General features: G+C 39.2%; 1 protein-coding gene across 1 annotated transcript in view; it reads right to left on the minus strand.

Moving 5' to 3' along the window:
* Positions 1-26,874, minus strand: part of AKAP6 (A kinase (PRKA) anchor protein 6) — a 509,871-nt gene that overhangs the window by 141,608 nt on the left and 341,389 nt on the right. Inside the window, 1 exon segment of the mRNA XM_005880979.2 lies at positions 7,096-7,244. Coding sequence (XP_005881041.1) covers positions 7,096-7,244 — 149 coding nt within the window.

A 26,874-nucleotide genomic window follows, 5' to 3' on the forward strand; every position in this document is an offset into this window, starting at 1 on the left:
CCCCCCACATCTCGCCTGCTCTTTGCGCCCGGCACCTAGCGGGATCTTTGAAATTTGTTTCCCCCTTTTAGCCTGCTGTATTTTTAACGTCTGAGTGAAAGAACAAAGGGAGGCGAACACCAGACAAGATGGTTTCATTCCTCTGACGAGCGGTGGTGCAGCCCAGCACCGGCTCAGCCAACATAAATGTTTTAAAATTCCGCCCTTGCACGAAACAAGTGCTGGTGCAGCCATCAAGTCCAAAGCTGCCCCGCTTCTGTCTTTCATTGGGTGACATGAAAGGCCTCCGCATCAATCATTAACAACCTATTAAGACCAGCAGCCCAGCGGAGCTTTCCTGGTCTGGTCAACCGCAGGGGAAGGAATTCCTGTGGTCCAGCTGGACGGCCGGCAGGCCGCGTGACCGGCCTGGGCAGGCTGTTTGCAGCTCTGAAAGGGCCTGCTGACTCCCCTTTCATCTCTCTCTGAGTAACAGATACCCGGATACCCGGTAAGCCTGCTTTCCTCCTCCCCCACTGCAAACCTATCCACCTGCCTCCACGGCTTCTGGCGTGGAGAGATGCTTGCTCCAACCCCGGCGGTATTGATTGTGTGCAACTGGCACTCAGGGCTGGAAGGTGTCCACTCAGCCTGAGGACCACACACAGCTCAGGCCTGTTTTACCCACGTGCGTCAGGGCAGGAAGGGTCTTGAGGGGCCTTGAGAAGGCAGTTGTCTGCCTGGTGTTTCTGAGTCTTGCGTTTGATTGCTTTTGATCGGAAGGAACACCGGTCAACAGGAAGAGCTTTTGCGAGTCAACCTGAACCTGGATTTTAATTTTTTTTTAATTAAAAAAAATTTTAAATAGATTTTTATTATTGACTAGAGGCCCAGTGCATGAAATTTGTGCACTCAAGGAGGTCCCTCAGCCCAGCCTGCTCCCTCTCACAGTCTGGGAGCCCTTGGGGGATGTCTGACTGACAACTGACTCCCAGGGAGCAGGCCTAAGCCGTCAGTCAGACATCCTTAGCGCTCCCGTCACTGCCGCTGCACTCGCCAGCCATGAGCCCGGCTTCTGGCTGAGCAGCGCTCCCCCTGTGGGAGTGCACTGACCACCAGGGGGCAGCTCCTGCATTGAGCGTCTGCCCCCTGGTGGTCACTGCATGTCATAGCAACTGGTCGTTCTGCTGGTTGTTCTGCCGTTCAGTTGATTTGCATATTAGGCTTTTATTATATAGGATTTTGTTGAAGATTTTGCATGTATGTTCATTAGGGATATTAGCCTGTACTTTTCTCTTCTTTTAGTATCCTTGTCTGGTTTTGGTGTCAGGGTAATGCTGGCTTCATAAAATAAGTTTGAAAGAATTCCCTCCTGTCCTATTTTTTGGAAGAGCTTGAAAAGGGTTGGTATTAATTCTTCACTGGTAAAATTCACTAGTGAAGCCATCTGGTCCTAGACTTATTTGTTGGAAGGTTTTTGATTACTGATTCAATATCCCTACTAGTAATCAATCTGTTCAGATTTTCTACTTTTCTTTAAACATTCTTAAAGATAATTTTATGTCCACTTGAGAGGGGTGAAGAGACTACCAAAAGGTAAGCTACTACCTCTCTGAGCCTCTGCTACCCATAGTCACCATACTGCCCTTGTTGCTGGTTGAGAAGCCCAAAACATTGGAGATCTGCTTCCTGGGCATTTCCACTCAGATGTTCCACAGACCATTAAAAGAACTACAAGTAGCTTCTTTCCCCCTTCAGCTCCTCACCTGAATTCCTCATCTCAGTGAGTGACAAGTCCATCTGCCATAGTGTATGAGCCTGAAACATTATTAAATACTGGTGACCAAGTCTTATCAGTTCAACTTCCTTCTTCCCATTTCCATTGCTGCTGTCTTAGCTCGGGTCCTATTTCTCACTTGGATGACTAGAATAGCCTATTAAAGAAGCACTGTGTAGTCTTGTCCTTGCCAAGCTATTCTCCACACTGATGCCAGAATATTGTTTAAAAACTGCCAATCTAGTCATGCTGGGTATCCTTTAGTGGTTCCAGCTGTTTGTACACCCTGCCTCCTCTGTGAGAAACATTCTTATTGTCACTTCTGACCCTGAGCCAGTCTCAGTGAGACTTTTCCTGGAAGGCTTTCCTGATTTACATACATCTGTCACCCTCTGTCTCCCATTGTCTCTACATCACAATGCCTACTTCAGCCAGCACTTAATAGTATAAATCAATAAATATTAGATGTTGAATGACACCAAAGTCAGTTGAATCCAAAGCCTCCTCTATTCTTTCTCCTCCATGAACCAGAAAATGCAGTATCATTCCCCTCATCCAATGTTTATTGATTTTTTTTCAGGCTTTAGTTTCTAATTCAGTCTCCACATTCTCCATTAATTTATTTTAAAAATTTTCTTACTTTTCAACTACAGTTGACATATAATTATTAGTTTCAGGTATATAACCCAGTGATTGGACATTATATAATGTATTAATTAATTACCTCGATAAATCTAATACCATACATAGTTGTTACAATATTATTGACTATATTCCCTATGATATACTTTATATCCCCTCCATGACTATCTGTATCCTTCTCCATTCATTTCCAACCTAAAATCTTTAAGACGAAAGCAGTGTTTCTCAAACTGCATCTGAATCACCTGAATGACTTGTTAAATGACGTTGGACCCCATACATTCCAATTTAGTAGATCTGGAGTGGGGCCCAGAATTGGCACTTCTAACAAATTCACAGAAGATGTTGATGCTGCTGGTCCAGAAACTATATTTTGAAAACCATTAGAGCAATGTCTCACAGCTGGAAGTAAGCATTAGGACATAATCATATCTTGGCCCACTCTACCTACTGAATCCGAATTTTCATTGGGTGGGGGTAGACAGGCATTTTTTCAGCTTAAAAGCTCCACAGGTGACCCTGATGCACTATCCTGGTTAAGAACCATGAATTCAATGATTAACTCCAGGAGCTGAGCTTCCCCTTCTCCCCAAGCCTTATTTTTCACACCCCCTCCAACTTTCAACCCTGCTCTCCAGTCATATGGAAAAGCAGGCAGTCTGATGATTCCAGACCTCTGCTCTCTCTCTCTGAGCCCGGGATTAGTTTTAGTTATTCATTCATGCATCTATTCATTCACTGAGCCCTAGCATTTGCCAGGCACTGCACCAGATTCAGAGCAGTGTGGTAAACACAAAAGACATAGCTCTATCTCATGGAGCCCACCCCATTGCTCTGAGCTCCCCATCTCTCTCATTGCTTTCCCTTCTCTCTTATTGCAGACAAATACTGGCTTAACATGCACTGCACTGTCTTGCTAGACTGTAAATTTCATGAAAGCAGAGGCTGTGGTCTGTCTTTGTAGATGCTCAATAAATGTTTATTCATATTAAACTGAAAAGCTCTGCCCCTGACCTTGCCCTCTTTCAAAATTCATCTCCAGAGTCCTCTGTCTGTGATGTCTTTCCTGACCTGCTCTGACTCACTCCCACCAGTCAGAACAGCTCTGCCTTCCATGAGCCCCACCCTTAACCTCATGCAGATTTTAACTCAGCATTTGTGATCTTTTATTCCATATTGTTTACAGATCTGGCTCCTCCTACCAAACTCTGGGCCTCTCAAAGTCAGGGACCATTTTATTTTGCCTTTTAATTTCTGTACTTCATATAGCAGGTACATATAATACTATTTGCCAAATCAATGATGAAGTCAATTTTGTTTTCACTGAAGCCTACTTTGCTAAGTTTTGCCCAAACTTCCTTGTGGCTTTAATAAATATTCTTAAGATTCTTTGCAGTTCTCCATAGTAGAAGAGACCATAATTTAAATTTCATAAAGTATGGAATATGCACAACATGGAATTTAAGGGGAAAATGTTTATCAATGGTCTGAATAAAATCCTTCAGAGAGAGAGCAAAGCATGACTTATGGATTGCCCACTGCATTCTGACCCAGGTTTCTGAGTTGAGGTCTTAGCTCCATCTTACACCATCATCCTGGACAAGCCAGTCTCCCAGCCTTTTTGCTTACCAGTTCCATCATTTATAAGCTGAATAAAAGACATGGTTGGTAATCTAAGTCTTGCCAGCAGGTAGGATGCCAATTAATGAATTCAACAGAATCTTTGAAATTCATGTAAAAAAATGAATTTTTTGCAGTAGAAAGAAGTGTTGGGAAAAAAGAGGGTTATACTTTACAAAATCTATAAAACGTAGGTGTTCTTAACAAACTCTGCTCAGGGCATCATGCCATGAACATAGTAGGTCTTCAATGAATATTTATGGAATGAAAGAAAACAACCCATCTATAAATGCTTTCATTTAAATTGGCGGGAATCAAAAAGCACCAACCTGCTCTCAGAGGAAAACTTGTTGGGTGACTCAGACATTGCATATCCCCCAGGAAGCCACAGTTTCCCACTTCGCAATGCTGGAGCCAGTGCCAAATGTCCCCCACAGGCAAACACACTCTGTGACTAAAGCTTACATGGCCTCACAAGCATTCGGGGACATCTTCCAGCCAAACCTATTCATGGCTGCTAAACACACGTTCATAGTTGTGCACCTTGGTACACACCTGTCTGTCAAGCCAGAGTGGTAATTTCATTTCTAAATGATATTTTGGTTGTGTAAAATTCTTAGAAATTTAATATCATTATTCGATCTAGAATTTGAGTCCTCTGTTGGGTAGTCCAGTGCATTTTTCAACTACATGCTCTTTTTAGCATGGGTGTAGACATGAGAAGGAAATAAAAAAATATATGAATTGTACCACCAACTTAATTTTCTCTTCAGTAGATTGGAGATCTGCATATGGAATGAAGACCCTAGAAAGCCCACACTATTCCCACAATTGCTTATCAGAAACAATGATCAGTCTATGCAACAAAAGAAAAAGTTAATGAAGTTTGTGTGTCATGGAGCAGATAATTTTACAAGGCAATGTTCTTAAGGTTTCAGAATTAAGGATTTGACTGTGGGAGCAAAGAGTCTTGGGGGCAGAACAACCCAGATAACCTCACCCACATGCATTTCTCACACAATGCTTTTCTGTGTGTAAACAGAAAGTAGAAAATAGTATATGGTTTTTGTCCTTAGTATTAAATAGCTGCTTTTTCTTCAGCACACTCTTAAATTTCTGCACAATGCACAGCCTTCAGTACCCCAAGGAGCATAAACAAAAGATATCAGGCAAGTTCACCTACTCCCACGTCCCTGAACAATGCTTGTTGTTAACTAAGCAATTCCCAGGGCAGATTTATGATTTGTGGAGCCCAGAGTAAGTACTCAGGTTGGGTCCTTGGAATCTGAGGTCAGAAGCACGTGGTGCCCGTTCAGTCTCCAGGGCTTTAGAAAACATGAAAATGTGACCTAAAGTTTGTGCTTGCGTGTACACCAGAGATCACTTAGGCATTTAGGGAAATTAAAGCACATTGAGGCTTCAAAACAGCTTATTGTTTATGCTCCAAGTTTTAACCTTTTCTTTCTTATTTGCTTCTATGCTTTTCTTCTTGTGAATAAATGTCTACTGAATTAAATGTGTAATCAAATATATATGTAACATGTCTATGGATAAAAGAAATCCTGACAGAGCAACAAAATATATAGAAAAGTAAATTTAAAAATGTATTTCTCAATTCTTAAACAGAATTATGACTTTGATCCTTTTTCTGTATTCTTAGATCCTGGATCATAGAACAAGACAGAATCTGTAGTCAGCATACTTAATTTATCCCAAAAATTTATATGGGGATGTAAAGTCCAATAAAAACTCTAAGTACTTAAAAGATAACTGCAAACAAGTACCTAAAAAGATTTCTTTTCCACCTGCCTTTCAGGAAATATTTTAGCTAGAGTTACACCTCATAGGGTAATAAGATGCTCTTAATATGTAACAGACTTGGGGGAACAGTGCCTCTCCTTAGTTGTCTGGCTCAAGTATAAAAGTAAAATAGGTTACTGTTTCCATTTTTATGAGTATAATTATTATCAAGTCATTAAAACTATGAAATAATTAAATTTCATTACTACTCTTTTACTGTTTAATTTTTACCTACTAAATATTAGCATTAAGCTAGAAGAGACAAAAAAGAAAAAAATATATATACAATGTTTGCATAACTTTAGAGCCATTGGAAATATCTGAATGCATGATAATTATTTAGAAGATGGGTAGTTAATATAATGTAAATACAGCCATATGTCTCAGGCCAAATAAAACTGCCCATGGGTTACTGATGTTGCTGGGTCCTTTCACTCACCCTAGACCCGTGATTGGCAAACTGCGGCTCACGAGCCACATGCGGCTCTTTGGCCCCTTGAGTGTGGCTCTTCCTAACCTTAGGAGTACCCTAATTAAGTTAATAACAATGTACCTACCTATATAGTTTAAGTTTAAAAAATTTGGCTCTCAAAAGAAATTTCAATCGTTGTACTGTTGATATTTGGCTCTGTTGACTAATGAGTTTGCCGACCACTGCCCTAGACAATTCAGATGCTAGTCTATTCTTCCAGTTGACTTTACAATGAAGCAAACCGGCCAGCCATGGTCTCTAAACAGTTATTAAATATCTACATTTTTCAGGAAAATTATGTTCTACAAAGGTTCTGGTGTTTAAAAGATCCATAGACAAACTTTAAAAGAATGGTTCCACCTAAAAAGGGGGAAATACACTGAAAAATAAATTTATAAAGAAAAACCACCAATACTATAGGCACGATATAGTCACACAAAGACTGGTAAAATCACAAGGCTGTTTTTCAATAAATCATAACAAAGTGAGGAAGTTCTGGGTTAGGTGACAGAGGCTGGTAAAATCCACAGTCTTCAATTCTATGGATGTTGACTTAATGCAGACTCATCACTATTATGAAAAAATAATTGGAGTTTATCTCTTTTAGATCCCAAGCCATTTCTATATAGAAAGGGAAACATCTCTCAAGGCACGAATGAAAAAGAACATAAATGCCTACCTACTCTAGTGAGCTGCTTCTTATCTGTTACCTTGGGAGGAAATGCCTGCCTCACGCCTACCAGTGCAAAATCACCGAAAAAGTGGAGATTATGAGGATAAAACAACACAAAGAGTAGTTCCCTACCCTGTGCCTCCCACTGCATGAACTTTTGACATATCAGCAAACTCTTCCTTTCTCTTGCTGCCGCTGGTGTACTGCTCGCTGTACAGCTTGAGGGACATCTGCTCAACAGCATCTCTTTGTGCTTCCAGGTAGCATAGCTGAACCTCGGCCTAGAGAGAGAAACAAAGAGGAATTGCTGTTTTAATCCAGAAGGAATGCATTTCAAGTGAGGTGTAACAACTCAAAGAATGCGAATTGTTCGTATCATTATACTGCTCCTTTTCAGGTTGGATTTAATGGGATCAGCTGGGCATATTCCAGAATTATATTTTAGCTCTGAATCTTATAAGTTCCTCCTTAAAGTAGAGCCTGAATAAATGAACTCTCAGAAGACTTGGTAAATATCACAAAATATCCCTGAGATCATAATACTGTATGATGAGACTTTACATAAAAATTCTGTGAAATTCCTTAAGAATATTCTTCCTCATATTGCCACATATGTAACATTTATTTTTTAAAGACCCCCCTCTAACCCATACATTTGCATGGCCACATATTCTGAATGCTTCTCATTATCTTTCCTGAGGAGAATAAAAAAGCCTAGTACTAATTCTAATACCTCTTCAATAATGATAACAGACTTCCTTTATTACATTTTTTGTTCTCTGTATTATTGTCTTAATAATTTTAAAATAGAGGGAATGGTGGTTTTGCCGATGTGCAGGTTTGAACTGTTATATCTTTCATAGTTATGTGGGCTCACTGCAGTAAGGAGAGGTAGTAAGTTCACCATGCTGTTTTCTATCAAACTGAGGACAAAAGAATGCTGAATAATATTTGGCATGAAAATGTATTAAATAGATGCTTTATTTATTACAGCTGTTGTGATCTCTGTGGCTGCAGGAGACACCAGATGAGAACAGGAATGAAGTGTTCTCGGTGGCATGCTTGCCCCTGCATGCATGCATGGCAAAAGGGGGAGGCAATGCTGAGTTCATGTGCTCCTCAGACCAGTGGAACTCTTATTTTCTTTTGACACACTTTACTAAATCCAAGAACATCCATTGACATTTCTGATAAGCCTTAAAACTGCTACTTCTTTATATTTTAACTAGAGGCCTGGTGCATGAATTCGTGCATGGGTGGGGTCCCCCAGCCTGGCCGGTGATCAGGACCAATCGGGATCATCTTGCCCAGTCCCTGTTGGGACGATCAGGGCCGGCCAGCCGGCGGGAAGGACCATGGGAGGTTGGCTGGTTGGGGGGAGTGACTAGGGGAGGTTGGCCAGCTGGGTGGAATGATCATGGAGGTTGGCTGTGGGAGTGCACTGACCACCAGGGGGCAGCTCCTGTGTTGAGCATCTGCCCCCTGGTGGTCAGTGGACGTCATAGTGACTGGTCGACCAGTCATTGGGTCATTGGGTCGTTGGGTTATTGGGTCATTGGGTCGTTTGGTCACTGAGGCTTTTATATATATAGATTACATATTCTCCTAGAAAAGCAGTTCTGGGTAGTTGCCAGAATTCTATAATATGTAAGAAAGGTCAAATCAGACACAACCTTCTACTCTTTGTATCCAGAGCCAACTGTGGCCTTTTGCCTAGTCTCTAGTTTTATAGACTCAACCTGGGAGTAGAGGGGAGTGTTATTATAAAGTGTCAGCTTCTTAAAAGTGCAACTCAGGACTCAGTAAAGGAAATGGGGAGCATATGAAATCCAAGATATCAATCCATTCTAGCGTTCCTACCTTGTTGCTTTCCACAAGCAGCTAATCATTACTGCTCTGCACTGCCAAGGAAGAGCTTTTGAAAAATACTAAAACTACTTTATTCACATAATTGAAGTTTCAGAAATCAGTTTAAAAGGTCATGTGAACTTGCCCAAACTAATTGGCTTGAGTAAGAATGGACTCAACTGGATTAAGAATTATGTCAAACACTAGAAACAAAAGATAATGTTTTATGGAGCATATTCAGTTTGGGGGAGAAGGGTGTGGCTGGTGAGAAGACACAAAGGAATTTAGCACCTTAATTAAGGATGACAAATAGGAGGAATGGAGCATGTTAATGGCATTACAGACAAGTCTCAACCAAGTGACATGCAGATATCATAGAACTTGGAGGAATAATACCTAGAGACCTAAGAATGGTTTTTAAAGGGGGGAAGGTATAAAATTGAATATAGGAAGTCAACAATTAGAAAAAAACAATAAAACATAGCTCTCAAAAGAGCACACACCATATTATGTGATTAAATCAATGTGAGATAACTGAGCGATGTTGAACAATAGCCAAAGAGCTTAAAAACAATAATTTTCCCAAATGCCATCCCCACTCCACTCCTCCCCTCATCAAAGCTCTAGGGATAATGAGGAGGTCATCCCACACCAAGAATTCTATTGGGAACCCCATGAGAATAATGCTTCTGCACCATAAGGTGCCAAGGGGGCATGTTTGATTCTGAGAGGTTCCTGTTTGTTTTTAACCATCCTCTGGTAACAAGCTTGTTCTGGGTAATGATCTCACAAATGTGTGTTACTGGTCACAAAAAGGATCATAAGGAGGGATGTTGACTTAATGCAGACTCATCACTATTATGAAAAAATAATTGGAATTTATCCCTTTTAGGTCCCAGGCCATTTCTGTATAGAAAGGGAAACATCTCTCATCTAACACGGATACATGAGAAGGACTTCAGAGAACAATGCTGAAAGCAACTTGAAAGATAATTAGTCGCCCAACAAAAATGATTGAAATGTTGCAATCTAAGGCTTTTATTGCACAATATCTCACTGGCATTTGACATAAAAAAAAACCTTCCCGGCACAACAAGGAGATGAATTAGATGGCCCAAGACTTTCCTATCCATCTCTATTTCTATCTCTGTTTTCAGTGATTCATTCCTAAACGTGATGATAAAGATAGAACCAAAGTAGCTGCTTCTGCTAAGGTTGAATAGCTTTGCAGTCTAAATATCTCTGTAAGCTGGCTTCACTTTTATTCATACTATATCTTAGTCCAAAGGTAAATCTTTAGGTGGAAGATTTGAAGAAAATGCAGTTCTTACAAAAATAACATTGCATCTTTGATTAAAAGAATTTTATTTATTAGCATTTATGATAACAGTGGATACTTTTTAAAGTTAATATATTTTACAAATGAAAACTTAGCCTGATTAAACAATATTACTGATGTGTAACCAACAAGATTTGGCAACTTACTCATTAAGGAAAATAAGAAGAAACAAGGGGGAAGACCCACCTCACATTTCCTGGGAGTAGGAGTATCAAAAGAGCAATGCTATGGTAGATGGAGCAAATAAGCTGGATTTGACCAAGTATTTTGTTTGAGGTACTGAGGGGAACCCAAAATGAGATATTTAGCAAGCAAGTAAAAATATTAAGACTGAAATATAAACCTAGAGGCAACAGTCGGCATTGGGAGATGAAATCAGAGTGCCCTGGAAGAGAAGATATGATAGGACAAGAAAAAGGATCAGTTCTCATTTACTCTGGTCTAAGCCTGCATTACAGCTTGGCTGACCTAACGAGATGGATTCTCAATAGCTCTCCCTCCATCCTTCTTCCCCATCCCCAAACCCACGTTATAGATGGTTCATTGACTAAATTTTTGCATCACATCTGGGATTACTGCTTGTTGAATGGCTTAATTCTGGACGTCTTTTCTTTATCATACTCTCTTCTGTGGCTTCCAATGCCATCAATATAGTAATGGCTTCCAAGCCTCTCCTCTGAGCTCCACACTATATACCTAACCAACCACCTGACATCGCTACTTGGATTTACTTTAGGTATAGCTGTTCAAAACAGAACTCTCAATTCTCACCCTCCCCACTTCCCCCAAGACATTCCCTACTTAGGCCTTTCCTTTTAGAGAATTGGCCCATCTGTTGCCCAGGTCAGGAACCTAAAAGTAATCCTGGACTCCTCCTTGTCTTCATTTACCACAGCCAGGTACTCCCTCAAATCGGTTGAATCCTCTTCCAAAATGTCTCTCCAGTCTGTTTTCCAGTCTGCAATGCTGCCGGCCTGATCCAAGCCTGCCGTACAGCAATTATCTCCTAACATGTATTTCCCCTCACCCATTGCTGCCTGGTCTCTTCCCTTACAGTGGCTAGAGTGGTCTTTGTAAAATACCAGTTGGTTTCACACTGCAATTAGGCCTAAAAAACACACTTCTCCCATGACCCATAAGTTCTGATTCCTGCCTACCTCAGACCTCATGTCTCCCTCTCAGAACTACTTACCTCACTCTTGATCACCATGCCCCTGTCATCCTTGCCTTCTTTCTGTTCTTTCCTGTCTCAGGACCTTTGTGCATACTGTTGCCCTTCTCTAGAACATTCTTTTGCTAATGTCTTCTCATCCTTCAGCTCTCAGCTGACATGTTACTTCTCAGAAAGGCCTTCCCTGACCACCCTATCAAAAGTAGATCCACTTTATCTTTATTTTGGAACCGTGGTAATTTCCTTAACAGCACATATCACAGCTTAAATGTTTGTGTTTGTCTCAACTTTTTCTGTCTCTGTCTCAAGACTCCATGCTCTACAAAGGAACTTTGTTCTCCATGTCTCCTTTGCCGTTTTATAGTCCCAGTTATTTGCAGAGTCCCTATATGTTCCAAATATTGCCAAACCTTTAACATAGTGTATGGATTCAACTGTGCCCACCCCCCACCCCTTTGTATGTTCAAGCCATAAACCCCAAGTGACTATATTTGGAGATAGGGTTGTTAAGGAGGTAATTAAGGTTAAATGAAGTAACAAGGGTTGGGTCCTAATCTAATAGGAATGGTGTCCTATGAAGATGAAGAGTAGGACACATAAAGAAAGGGTCCTCTAAGACACAGTAAGAAGGTGGTCACTTACAAGCCAGAAACCAAACCTGACAACATCTATATCTTGGACTTCCAGCTTCCAGAACTGTGAGAAATCAATTTCTGTTGTTTAAGTTACCCATCTATAGTATTTTGTTATTGCCACTCTAGCAGGCTAATCCATATAGTAAAGTTAGAAACACTGCTGTTTCATCTGATGTTTAATACAATTGCTTTGCTGCTTATCATTAGTAGCATGTCTTCCCCTTTATTTTGTATGCACCTGGAGCCCAAATCACTAGAGATATACCTCTTCAAATTTAGATTACAAATTAATAATTTAGTCAGAACACAAGACACAGTGTTCTAAAATATTTTATTTAAATTTGGGTTGGTGTGCAGTGATCCAAATTCAATGATCTTTGGAGCCTGAATAATTATTCAACTGTCTACTTCCCTCTAATATTGTGTCTAATAACAAAGTAGCTAGCCCATGATAAATTTTGGGGAGTAAGTTTTAGTCATTCTAATAATCTTTAAGGATTAAACACATAATCACTTTTATAAGCACATACAGATATATGCCTTACCTTTACCCTAAAAAGCACTAATTTAGTAAGAAATATTAATTATCTATAATAATAAAAGTGTAATATGCTAATTAGACCAGACATCCTTCCGGATGACCTTCTGGATGAAGCTGGGGCTGCGAGGTGCCTGCTGGCGGCTGAAGGGAAGCCTGGGTCCCGGGTACAAGAGGGAAGCTGTGCTGGCAGCCAGGGGAAGGAAGGCCTACTCTTGCACGAATTTTGTACATTGGGCCTCTAGTTTCATTATAACTGCACATCCTAGCATCCTTTGTTAAGTGTCCCAATAATGTTAGAGTTAATTTTACTTTCTTAACTCATGCCTCTGTAGGTTTGCCTGGTCACTTATACGCAGACTGTACTTCATAGCTTCCAACCACGCCTTCCCTCCTGCTTGCATCTGGGCCCATGTTCTCGGCCTCCCCTCCTGTTTCAGTGGAAATCGTCCAGACTTCGAAGACCAGTCCCCTGCATTTGTGCACCAGACCCCCTCTAAACTGCACAAAGATGATCCCTCCCACAGAAAATTGCTCCTCTCTCCTAAATCATTTTCTGCTCTACTGTATTAGTCACATTAGTACATTAGCCCCACACTTCCCACCCCCCTACAAAATGTTTTTCCCATGTAAGAAAAAAAAGAAAAACTAATCTCTAGATGGCAATTGACGTCAACCTGCCTCTGGCTTTATCTATACTCAATATGTCTAATTCCTCTCCTATTTTTTCTTGAACACACTCCAATCAAGCTTTCGTCCACATCCCCCATGCTAGTGTTCAGTCCACACCTCCTATGCGAGCAGTCAGCTCCAGCAGGGCTGGTAGACACTTTCTAGGGGCATTTGGTCTTGTTTGCAGACAGTTCAGTCCCTCACCTCTCTCAGGTCTTTGCTGAAATGTCATCTTCACATTCAGATCTTCTACATAAGACTTTAACTCACCCCTACCTGAAGCGACCCCTATCCTCCTTCATACTTATTCACCACATCTAGCTTTAGCCAAAATTTACTTTGCATTGTCCATCTTCCCCAACCCCCATGGACTGGAAGCCCCATGAGGGCAGCAACTTGTATCTATGTGCTCATTGCTATATCTCCAGCACTGAGCACAGCACATGGTATGTGACAGCCACTCAACAAATTGTCTGAATAAATTTTACAGAGTTAAAAAATCTGAAGTGGTTTGAAATGTACAAAGAAATAAAACAGAGCTGGAGTCTGTAGCCTCAGCTTGCTTTTTAAAATCATTGGCTTCATTCTCCCTCAGAAAGAAGATTATTTTTGACACAAATAAAAATTATTTACAAGATATATATTTTTTCTAGGGTATATATTAAAATATATACTTTCCTCTAGGAAAAAAAAGAAGGAAGAAAAGAAAAGCTTCTTTAATTGAAGAATCATTTGGTAATGTGCTGTTCTGCTAACAAAGTGATCTTACATACTGAACATTATATTAGAAACTAACCATGGTGATCACATACATACAGAATGAAACTTCAGCTATTGTCCTGTGTGGCAACCTTCACAATCCATTTCAAAACACAGTTTTAAGTCTTCAGGGCAGGAGCTTGTTTTAGCTTCTGATTTTCCATTAAAAAAAAAATAGTCATTTGAACTTTTGGAAAAGACATTAACAATGCCACAGGTTTTGTGTGTGTGTGTGTGTGTGTGTGTGTGTTGTTTAACCCCTAGAGTGCTGGGGAGCGTGATCACGCTCCTCCGCTCCTCCTGTCTTTTGCCAAAAGTGCCGGGAGCACTATCGCGCTCCTCCTGCAGTGTCACTATTACATGCTAGTAGTTCACTCTTTATGTGGGAAAACAAATTTAAAAACCTTAGCTCAAAATGCCTTGGCAATTTTAGCATAGTTCCTAGGATATTGGTTGGCACTCAAAGGGTTAATTAGGAAATTGAACCCAGAAAGAAGGATTTATTTAAAAAGTTAAAGATATTTATACTTTAGGAAATATTTTAATATAAGTTATTTGAAACAGTCCACACTAACTCAGGACAATCACAGGATCCTTCAATATAATAGGTGAGAACTGTACTTTTTCTGGCAATCATTTGTCATTGGGGAATAATTTCCTACTTTTACTACACAGTTTTGTTTTTTTTAACCTTTGATGTAGTATCTCTAAGCACATGCCTTTTTCTCTTCTTCCTTGTACAAATATTTAACACTAGAGGCCCAGTGCACAAAATCCGTGCATGGGTAGGGTCCCTAGGCCTGGCTGGTGATCAGGGCTGATCAATCGGGGGACCCCTGCTGGCACCCACCTTGGCTGGCCTCGGGCCACCTGCTCACCAGCCCCCCCCCCCAACCCCCGCTGCTGCTGCTGGTCCAGGCCTGCGGGTTGGGGGCAGCTCCTGCATTGAGCATCTGCCCCCTGGTGGTCAGTGCGCATCATAGCGACCAGTTGATCCACCAGTTGTTCCACTGTTCAGTAGATTTGCATATTAGACTTTATTATATAAGATGCTTTCTCTCTTTCCTCCCCAAAGTATCCCTCTTGCAACTGGCCCAGATTGCTTCCTTCTGGAAACACCTTTAGGCCTCAAGGCCTTGACAAGCTCTTTCAGGGTTGATTAGAATCTTCACTTGGAAATCTCCATTTTTTTACTTATCAGAGTTCCCCATACTCATTCTAGGATTTAGAGTTGTCACCTTTACGGTGTTGGTGTAATAATGAAATCATAATATGCAAATCAACCAAATGGCCAAACAGCAGAATGACCATCCCGACGACCTTCTGGAGGAAGTCGGGGCTGCGAGGGCCGAGGCAGCTGGGACTGCGGGGGCCTACCCTTTCAGGAATTTCATGCATCAGGCCTCTAGTTTTGTATATTTTTGCCTTTGTCATCATTGCTGGTGATTCATAATTTCCTGAAATAACTCATCTTAGGGATTGAATTCAAAGTGGATTTCTTTTGTCCAGAAATGAACCCTGTAAGACATTTTTTTCACATACTTATGATCAGCTACATTCTGGTTAAATACAAATAACATTTGGTATTACAACGGATGAGAATCTCACGTTGTTCTTTAGTCCCTCGTGCATGACTGAGTGGGATACTGTGCTTTAGCCCTGTATTTCTTCGGAGTAAAGTTGATTAAGAGCCTCCATTTATTCATTTAACAAGTTTGTCCCAAGAATCTCTTATGTGTCAAATGTTCAGTAAGATACACATCTGGGTCAGACATGGTGCCTGCCCTCAGGGAACATATAACTTAGAATTATAGAAAAATTATACTGAATAATAGGAGCTAAAATATGAATTCAATATTATACTTCAAAAATGTTGCCAAAGAAACAATTCGTTTGTTGGAATGTTCTTTTTACCATTGGATAAGAGAGTCATAAAAGTATTTAAAAATATAAATATTTTCCCATTCTTAAAAATTAAATATATATAAAAATTTTAACAAGAATCTCAAAGCTATTTCAATATTACACTCAACAAAGACTACTGTAGATACTAATCTCTGTACATTAGGATACAAAATTTCTACAAACATATTGGCAGCCCCAGAAGAACTACCTTAGGTTCTCACGGTTTTTTTATATTTATATTCATGGATAACTAACTCAGGAAAAATGCAAAAGATAACTGATTTAAGTAAAAAATATTGTATTTATATCTTTAAAAAGTAATCTTTATTTCTATTGACTTGATGCTACTTACAAACCATTAAGAACATTCACTATAATGTTTAGAAAATTCAATTTTAAAAGTATGTCCTTCAATATATTTGTTAAATAGTAAGTAAGCATCTTTACACAAATCAGAAAAATTAACATCAATGTTATTTTCATTATTTCTTCTGCATTTATTTGTGTTAAAGAAAAATGTCCTCTTCCATTTTAATGATAGAGGAGATATTTATTAACAGCAATACATCCACCTAACTAATATAAAGAACAAATACATCACACAAGTGCATCTGTGGAAAGCCTCATCCACCACTGTCCTCCTCGTCTTTGTAATGCAAGTAGTTAGAGTCATTAAAAATTCAGCATTTTATGTCATGAGCCAGGGTGGGAAGAGAGGATGATTACACTGTGCCGACTGGAGGGGATGATTAGAATTCCAATGTTTCTCCATTACTGTTTCCTTAGCAGATTTATGTACAATGACACAGGCATCAAGTCTGTGTTTATATTCTATGACTGTGTTCTTATTCCCATCTTCCAAATTTCACTATAGCAAATCCTTACTTACTTTCTGGCAGAAACAAAAAAATTAAAGATGTATAATGTGAAGATATAATCTTAGCTTCTCTTGCCCTGCAGGACTGGTGGTTCCTTCCCACGTACAATTATGCTGGCAAATGCAGCTATTAACTCTATCTGACTATACCATGCACTCCAGCTCCTTTGAAATTCTATAGAATACTGGTCCTTAGATGGTGATAGAAAGGAAGGAATGAAATAGGAACAACAAGAATTATTTTACATACTAATAATAACAATTTAGTTATCAAAACAGAACTGAACAAGTGTGTCTTTATACTGTTCTTTTAAAAACTTAGCCTCCTAGGGTTCTAATAATCACGGCCCCTGGTTCAGGAATGCACAGCAGCACTCAGCCCAGTGCTATATCCTCATTTCAAAGAGAATCATTCAAACCGACATCCATCCTGTCAAGAATCTCGACTTTGAGCTGCTAATGTAGAATAAAAATCAATATAAATTTTGATCATTTGATGAATATTTACTTCTTGCTTTAGTGTTTGGGGATTTAGAATTGAAAAGTGCTGAATCAAGTCATTTTATTTTTTTGTGTTGGTGCCAACACCAATTTACTACCCTCCAGAAAGTTCCGAAACAAGATGTCTCAGGTGGCATAAATGTGGGTTTTTCCTGTCAATCATAATGGTGTGTCAGTAGGGAACCCTAATCATTTCCCTTTCATACTCTCAGTGTTCCAAAAAGGAATATTTTGATTACTTCCCAGGAAAAAGTAAACTTCCTCATTTAGACACACTACTGTAAGCCTGGTGCCTGTTGTCTTTGGCATTTGGCTGAGCCTAAAGTGATATGATCTATTAAAAGTTAAACACTTTATCTTTGGCTCTAAGGGTAGTGCACAAAAATAAATAAATAAATAAGAGTTTCCATATGGAGTCCTCTACAAGCAGCATTGAGTGTCACCCCCAAGGCAAAGAGCTTTTATAGAAGTGTCATCTTTCTTCATGCATTTTTTGTAAAAAAAAACAAACAAAAAACAAGAAAATATCAACTAACTGCTCTAATCAACAGAACAACTTCATAATAAAAAAAGACTTTAGATTTTTTATTATAAATTAAAAGAAAATGCACTATAGACAAGTAACTCTAAAAGAACTTGGAAATTGAAATGTGATTCCTGTGTAAGGCTAGTTACATGAGTAAAGCAGCATGCCATCATCTCTATTATGATACTTTGATATCTATCTATCTATCTATCTATCTATCTATATCTATCATCTATCTATCGAGAAAAAGAGAGAGAACAGAACAAGAGTATTATTCTTACAAAATGCTTCCATTGTGATTTTTTAAAGAATGGTCTTTCCCAATTTGAAAAAAAACTAAACTAATTGCAAGCACCAAAGAGGTAAGCTATTCTCATTTTAAAAATACAATAAAATCTCACATAAGACATAGTGGCAGAAGATTCAATATGAAGGAGAAATTTTTGTTGTTTCCTTATAAATTAAATAAAAATGGCAGCAGCTGCCTTTCCCAAAGATGATATAGCCCTGGACAATCACTAAATATTATGTAGACAGATGTTTTAAATAAAATAAGTATTTAGATCACTAGATACCTTGCTAGATATGAAGGCAATTATAGGATGTCTTTGTTAAATTACATTTTTCATTTTTGTGAGGGAAAAAAGAATTGTCCTGGAAACAGCACCGACAGGAAATGATCCTATATCTAAAACAGCTGGAGACTGTAACTAATATAAATTTACTTGAAAATAAAAATGCTGTGTGCCTCTGGAGACATGCAGTAACATGCCATAAAAACAGATGGGAATATAAAAGTATTTAAAAGGAGGGAAATATATTTTATCTAGATATTATACTGAGAGGTGATTCACTGATAAATAAGAAATATTTAAAGATGAAAACAGAAAAAAAATCAAAAGTCGTTTTAAAACTTAGATATTTTATTTAAAATTATATTTGTAGGAAATATCAAAATACTTTTTTTAGGAAAAACCCTTTGCTTTTCAACATACTGGTTATTATCAATTTACTAAAGTCAATGAGAATGTAAAGGTGAGAATTATGTTTAATTGGGAAATTCTAATGTTAGTGGAGGATACTTACTATGAGTAAGGGAAGGACCCCTGATGTTAGGTAAGAATATTCCAGTAAATCTCAATGCCATATGGAATAGCCTCCACATAAAAGCTCCCACTGCCTTTGTGCATCCTCGCTCATCTCTACTCTTGCTAACTATTGAAATAGAAAGATATACTGATAAAGTATATACCTGATATACTAATCCATACCAAATATTCACAGGCATTGACACGTTAACATGATGCCCAGCTTCAAGTTCATGAATTTCATTATTCTTCACTTAAATATTGAAATGCACGAATCTGCAATATTAAGTTTAAGAAAGGTTATGGGTGAAAATCTATTTTCACAGCAGGGGTGAGAAGAGCCTGGAAAAGACCCCAAGTCTTGGGTGTTCACCTCCCTCATCTATTCCTAAGACCCATCCTGGCCTAGTTCCTAGGAATCTAAGGCAGGAGGAGACTGTGTGAGGCTGGGATTTCCTGTGGGGCCCTAATCTGAACAGCCAGGGAAGACACAAAGCTTCAGAAGTTAGTTTACGCATGTCAGTGGGAAAGGAGACCCAACAAGGAGGAGAGTGAAATGAGGATACAGGCAGAGGGAAGAGCAAGGAGAAGAGGCTAGTGTATATTAAAAGTGTGAGGAACATTTATCGCAATAGTGCCCACAGAACCCAAAATGAAATATTCTTAAATGAAATTTTGACTTAAACAAATTTTTTTTTGTAGGTTGAAGGTGCAATATCTTCAAAAATAAAGCTCTAAACCCAAATTAAAACCCACAAATTTGCTATAGGTTAAATGTTTGTGTCCCCCCCTAAATTTGTATGTTGAAACCTAACCCCCAATGTGATGGTTTTAGGAGGTAAGGTCTTTGGTTAATGGTTAGATCAGAAAGGTGAGGCCCACTTACATGGGATTAGTGCCCTTACAAGAGGCCCCTTTAGAGCTCTCTCCCCTTCTGCCATGTGAGGACACAATGAAGCAGGAAGCAGGCTCTCACCACACAGGGGACCTGCCAGCATCTTGATCTTGGAATTCTCAGCCTTCAGAACTGTGAGAAATAAATTTATGTTGTTTATAAGTCACCCAGTCTATGGTATCCTGTTATAAAAGCCCAAACAGACTAAGATAATATCCAATAACACTCACCTCCTTTTAAAAGTTCACCATATAGCCCTAACCAGTTTGGCTCAGTGGATACAGCGTCGGCCTGTGGACTGAAAGGTTTCAGGTTCCAGTCCAGTCAAGCGCATGTACCTTGATTGTGGGCACATCCCTAGTGGGGGGTGTGCAGGAGGCAGCTGATCAATGTTTCTCTCTCATCGATGTTTCTAACTCTCTATCCCTCTCCCTTCCTCTCTGTAAAAAAATCAATAAAATATATTTAAAAAAATAAAAATAAAAAATAAAAGTTCACCATATATTAAAAGGAACTACTAGGCTATTTCTGTTAGATCTGTGACACAGACAACAGTATGGTGGTTACCAGAGAGAAGTAGGGTGGGGGTTGGCAAAGGAGGTCAGATATATGGTGATGGAAGAAGATTTGCTTTTGGGTGGTGGGCACACAATTCAATGTACAAATAATGTATCATAGGATTGTATACTTGAAACCTATATAATTTCATTAACCAACTTACTTGGTCATCTTACGTAAGATACATATCTCCTATTATTCTCTCTCTCAGGTCTTATTTATTTTCTTCCTAATATTTACTATATCTTACAATTATATTTGCTTGATTGAATGATTCTTTTGCTTATTTACATGTTTATTTGAATGTGTGTATGTTTTGCTTATTTGCTTTTTCTGATCCGCATCCCACTAAAATGTAAATTCCACAGGAACCATCATGAAGAGGCTCCCTTTTGGCAAATTTGGGACAATCTAAGCAGCAAAAAGAAGAATTATTGTAGTTGATTGTAGCATTTTGAATAAATAGTAACCAACCAATCTGTAGTATACTTAAAAGAGAGAAAGAAAGAAAACATCGCTATGGAAGGTGACTATTACACTAACTCCTTACCCCAAACATTGGGAAGTAAAGAGGAAAACCTAGGTACGTATTTCACTTGTGGTTTGAAAAAGAAACTGTAGTTCATATGAACTGGACAGGAGGAAGCTTTATAGAAAAAAAATATGCCAGTTAGAAAATGTGAAAGAAAAAATAAAATTAGAAAACTACCATTTTACAGCCCCTCCAAAAATAAATGATTCCAGCAAAAATCATCAATGGAGTCTAAAACCATTAAGCAAACCTTTAACGGAGAACTAAATATTAACATGTCAAAGAACTGCCCCACAGATGTCCTGCTAATTATAAGGGAAATCTTATCTCTATGGAGAAGGCATCTGGCTGTCACCACTTTAGCATCCCAAACAGCAGACAACCTGAAACACACACGCCAACAATGTTTAGCCTGTAGGCAAGCAGGCCTCTAGACCAAATTTCCAGTTTATAGGAAATAGGGGATAGAGGGAAAAGTTACAGAACACCACGAAGAAACAGACAAATCTGGAATGTAAGACATTTCACGTGACAATTCACCTGTTTCTTCTAATGGTAATTAAAGGTTGCTGGGACCTCAGGGGTTTTTTTTCTTCTTTTTAATTCTCACCTGCGGATATTTTTCCATTGATTCTTAGAGAGAGTGGAAGAGAGAGGGAAAGACAGAGAGAAATATCAATGTGAGAGAAACACATCGATTGGTTGCTTCCTGCATGCGCCCCAACCAAGGCCTGGGCCAGGGAGGAGCCTGCAACAGAAGTACATGCTCTTGACTGGAATCGAACCTGGGACCCTTCAGTCTGCAGGCTGGTGCTCTATCCACTGAGCAAAACCGGCTAGGGTTGGGATCTCAGTTTGAGTGAAGTTCTGAGGTAGAAAGAAAGGGTCAGAATAAAGGATGACAGTGAGGAAGTAATTTTGTATCAGCATTAAATGCACTGCTGTCTTCAATATGCTACTTCACATCTTGAGAACCAGCCCTAAGGTATAACTGTATATAATTTTTCATGTTTCTATTGATTTTTAGAGGGAGAGGTAGGGAGAGGGATAGAGAGAGAAACATCATCGATCGGCTGCCTTGTGCATGTGCATGCCCCCTTCTGGGGATCCATCCTGCAACCCGGGCATGTTCTCTGACAGGGAATCAGGAATCAGACCAAGATGTCTTGGTTCCTGGGTCGACTCTCAACCACTAAGCCACACCAGCTGGGCAAAATAACTGTATTTTTAAAATATGATAAACAACTTGCTTTTTAGTCAGAATCTATGCCCAAAATGAAACTCTCTATTGTTTAATTGGACATTTTAAAAGAACTATAAGATTTCATATTTTACATAATTAGATGTATATATTTTATAGTTCCATCCCAAATAATCTATTCTCCTATGAAACAAGTATTGATTTAGTCCTGTCACTTGAACCAGTTTGCAAATTAACAGGTTAATTGGATGTGATAATCCTAGTTTCACTCTCTCACCTAAATCAGCTCACTATTCACTGGGTACCTGGATAAATGCCTACATCATCATTGAGAATAACGTTCTGCTTGATCAGGAATCACTTGATAAAAGGATATTGATAATTTGATAATAAATTGCATTTATACTTTTATGGCTTGTGTGATTTCACATACATTTTCTCATTTGATCATTAGAACAACCTTGAGTTGTGCTCAGGTAAATGAGGTATTATTATCCCCTCTGAACAGATGCAGAAGCCAGAGAGCAAATAAATTAGTTTATTCAAAGTCACATAACTAATGAGAGGAAGAGCCAGGTCCAGTGCTTCTACTAACCATCCCAGGTACCTCTCTGGCCAGCGGTCCAGCAGCCATGACGTCCAGTCCCTAGCCAGTCACTGACTAAGGCAACTGCAAGAGTTGGGGTGTGGCACGAAGTTCCTGTGGAAGGTACCCACATCAGTCACTTTCTGCAAGGCTCAATGTTCCTTGTCCTGTGATTCTTGGACTCAATCAAAAAACTCTCTACTATGTTTAAATATCACTCATGATTTAGTGATGAACCAAATATGTTCCTAAAGTGGGTTCCAGGTCCACGTAAACCTCACAGACACCTTTTAAAAGTTTATTCTTATTTAGCACTTGGGGAAAAGCAATTTAACTTTGTATAATTTTTTTTCCTACAATATTTCCCAGGCTTCAAAGCCACTTATTTTCAGAAGTCCCTCAAATGCCTCAGCTAGAATGTAGTGCTCCATCAACTCCTTCCTCCCAGCACCAAAACATCAAAGTTTCTTTCCAGGCTTTTTGAGCGATTCCCCCACAATTAGAAAAGGCCCAGAACACCCATTAGGTTGTCACTTCCTAGCAGATGTTTTCCAGCTGTTCCCAATGTCTTTCGGTTAATGCTCTGCCATCTGCCGCCTTAATGGTGCCACAGTGGGGAACGGATGCTTTGGTGACTTTGCTCTCGAGTTGTAAAACTTGGACCATTGTCTCATCCGGGGAAAGTCCAATCAGCATATCTGTCACATTTCTACAACTAGTTGTTGCACTTATTCCACCTACTAACTAATCAGCATTGAGCCAATTGTGACATAAAGAATGTGAGCTCTCACTATCACATCTAAGCCTACATGGCCCTTGGTTAATGGACACTCACATCTCATTTCCACAATCATACCTCCTGTTATCGATGTCAGCTGACATCTTCTTGCTCAATCAATACTATCCCTTTTTACCTTAACTTTTTAAAACCAGTATGCCAGTACCACATCAGCACTGTAAGCAAGTATGTGCCTTTTGTGTCACCTTGATGATCACACCTTGCACATGGAAATGTTATGTTCACTTGATACTTTTACAGCTGAATGAAGACAAAGCTGGTCCTCCGAGATGGACAGTCAATGGAGTCGAAGTCTGGCAAGGAAAAGCAGTAACTGGTGCTGATTTCCAGGGGCTGTAAGTCAGTCTGTGACCTAGTTGTGTATGCTTATCGAGGAGATTACCTCTCCCCTCAATTGCGTAGAGTAATGGAACTATTTTTCTGAAACCATGATTTTACTAGATGTCAAAAAGGTTAGCGCCATTAGCTCCTAATCCTTCCCGAAGACCCAAGGGGAAAAGTTGTTATTGGGACTTCAGCAAATATGACAGTGAATTCAGGAGAGCGGTTATGCATACTAACGGCAATACATCTCCTCAGACATGTACTGATATTTCTAATTCATTATATTAAGATTCTAGCCCACCATATGATAACCCCATGTGCTATCTTCCAAGATAAAGCAAGCTTTCTATGGCTCTCTTCAGTGAGTAGCTGATTTAAAGTATGTGTACTTATGGTCACAAGCCGGATCTGCATGCAGAATGGTAAACTTATAAACCTGGGACTGAAATAGGATATTAACATCATCCCTGCCAGCATAAACACGTCCTCTGCTCTCATAACACTGACTGTTTTATCTTGAACAAGCAGCCTCTTCCCCACTCCAGCTCATTTTTAACTGAAATTAACAAAAATATCTATCTTTTATTGGACAAAGCTATAAGATCCCAAGCAGTAACTTCACGCTTTACGTGGAGCAGTCATAAAGGTAGCGACAGTGCAACTGTCATGCACTAAAAGGGTAAAGTTCACTCATCTCCACTTTAGTCAGTAAATGTATTTAGTTGTTTTGCAAACACTTAAAGAGTGTTTTCAGCTACAAAACATGCTAGCATTTGATCAGGTGTGCTGGTCCTTGTAAGGGATGAAGCCAAGGCCTTTCAGGAGCTTCTATTTAGCAAGGGACACAGAAGTAACAAGGAGTTATAATATAAGGCAGAGTGGTGTAAGAGAAGCAACAAACAGACGCTGATAGTCCCTTGGGAACTGGAAAATACTTCACAGAAGAGGGGTCTTGATGGGTGAACAGAATTTTGACCAGTAGACAAGAAATAAATACAGTTAGGCTGAAAAAAGTGTCTCTAAATGAACCTACCAAACTCCTCCATACTTCATATAATCACTGATATTTTGCACCCCTGAGAGTGTTATTTAAGTTTTCAATGCAGTTAATTGAAACCCTACTAGATGCAAATCAAAAGTTTCAGCCTTAATTGAGATATTTTGAAAATTGAACCCATTGCTTCAGGCAGGTGCTACATGAGATTCCATTAATATAGGTAATTAACATTAGCCTCTGCTTTAATTAACATGCACACTTTAATTAGCAAAGCATTAACCAACATTAAAAAATCTGATCTTCATGCATCACAAAAAACTGAAAAGTTATGACTACTATGTTATTTTTCTCCAAGGTTGTAAATCACAAAACAGCCATCACTTTTGAAGTACACACCATATGTAAAATATTAAACAGGGAGATATATACAATATGAGTGAAAACCCCATCAAAATGAAAAAGAATATTCTTTAGAAAGTACAGAGCTAACCGTCTTCAGATATTAAACATTATAATCTTTCAATGATCTTTTGGAGGGCAAAAAACTTTGGAAAAAATCACCATAGACTATCACCTTCCTAATACATAATAAACAAGTGACTATATAATTGAGTTAGCATTATCAGTATGACTACCCACCTCCCAACCTCATCTTATCCTTCCCAAGGGACCAAAGAAAGCATCAGTCGCAATGCCATTTAATACCTGAGGTCTCAAACTAGCAGAAACTTTGTTTTAAAAATGGTCTATGTTGTCTTGTTTTATCTTAAGGATTTAAATGTGTTAGAATAGTTCTCTATTGTCAACCTACCATGTGGCTGGTTACCAACAATTAATTACTAAGAACTCATTTTTATTAAAAACAAAATTGACTTTCATGTTCTTTCCTTACTATGATCAATTTGATGTGCCAATTTTCAAGTGTCATTAATATTCTGTAAATTGCTTATTTTTAATCATTTTAATGAAAACAGTTTTATTATTATGTGGAATAAGTGGTACCCATGTAGCATACCTTTGAATTCTTTTTTCCCAAGACATGCTAAAATTATAGTAAACAATATTGCAAGCCTTTTAAACACACATTTACAGAAAAAGTGATCATATCCTGATTAAGCATTAAAAACATTCATAGCCCCGGCTGGTGTGGCTCAGTTGGTTGGGCATTGTCCCGTGCACTGAAATGTGGTGGGGTTCAATGCCGGGTTGGGGCACATGCCTGGCCTGGGTTGTGGGCTCGATCCCCAGTAAGAGTGTGCAGGAGGCAACCGATCAATGCTTCTCTCTCATCGATGTTTGTATCTCTTCCTCTCTCTTCCTCTTTCTTTAAAATCAATAAAAATATATTTATTGAAAGCATTGATAATATTTCACAAAATTAAAACAACTAAGTCCCTACTGATCCCCTACTATATGTAAGGCAGTATTTTAGACAGAGAAGCCCACGTGACCATGACAAAAAGTGTTCCTCAAATCTGAAAGTGAAAATCACAGAAATTGCAGCCATTGTGGTAAATATTGGTGCAATGCGAGAAAAAGAGCTAGCAGGCTGCACTCAGATTTGTAGGCTTATTTGCTGTTTTAAGCAGTTACCAACATTGAAGCTGCTTGTTCCCAGTGACTTCAAAGAGAGCTGGCTTCTCTCCGGTTCTCACCACCCACTGGCCACTTCACTACAGCCTATCCACGGTCAGCATGAGTCAGTAACTTTACCCTTCACTGTCTGAAAAATTAGGCTGAAAAATTGGGACATGAGTGTTCCTTGGGTTTGCAAAACCATTCTCCAAACCGTTGCAGTGAACTCCTTGGCCCTTTCTCCTATGGCAAATCAGGGCCTGGCCTCCCAGGAGACCAGGTGGGCGCCAGGCATTCTTCCTGGATCAGGGCTGAGGTCAGTGCCCTGAAACAGGTGCAAGGGCATGTCTCAATTCTGTTTAAGTGAATTTGAGGAGCATTTATCAAATTTATCTCTAGCCTAGACTCCATATTATGACTAAATTCCTTATATAGGGTTGCCATATCTCAGTATTACCCATGCTCTGCCCATTAAATTCACTTGGGTTTTCATTCAGGAAAGATATAAGCAAGAGAGACAGAGAGAAGCACAGAACCTCGATGTAGAAATGTGGTACAAACCCTCACAGACATCCTTCCAGGTTT

Source organism: Myotis brandtii, unplaced genomic scaffold, assembly GCF_000412655.1.
Source record: "Myotis brandtii unplaced genomic scaffold, ASM41265v1 scaffold667, whole genome shotgun sequence".
NCBI classification, from domain to species: Eukaryota; Metazoa; Chordata; class Mammalia; order Chiroptera; family Vespertilionidae; genus Myotis; species Myotis brandtii.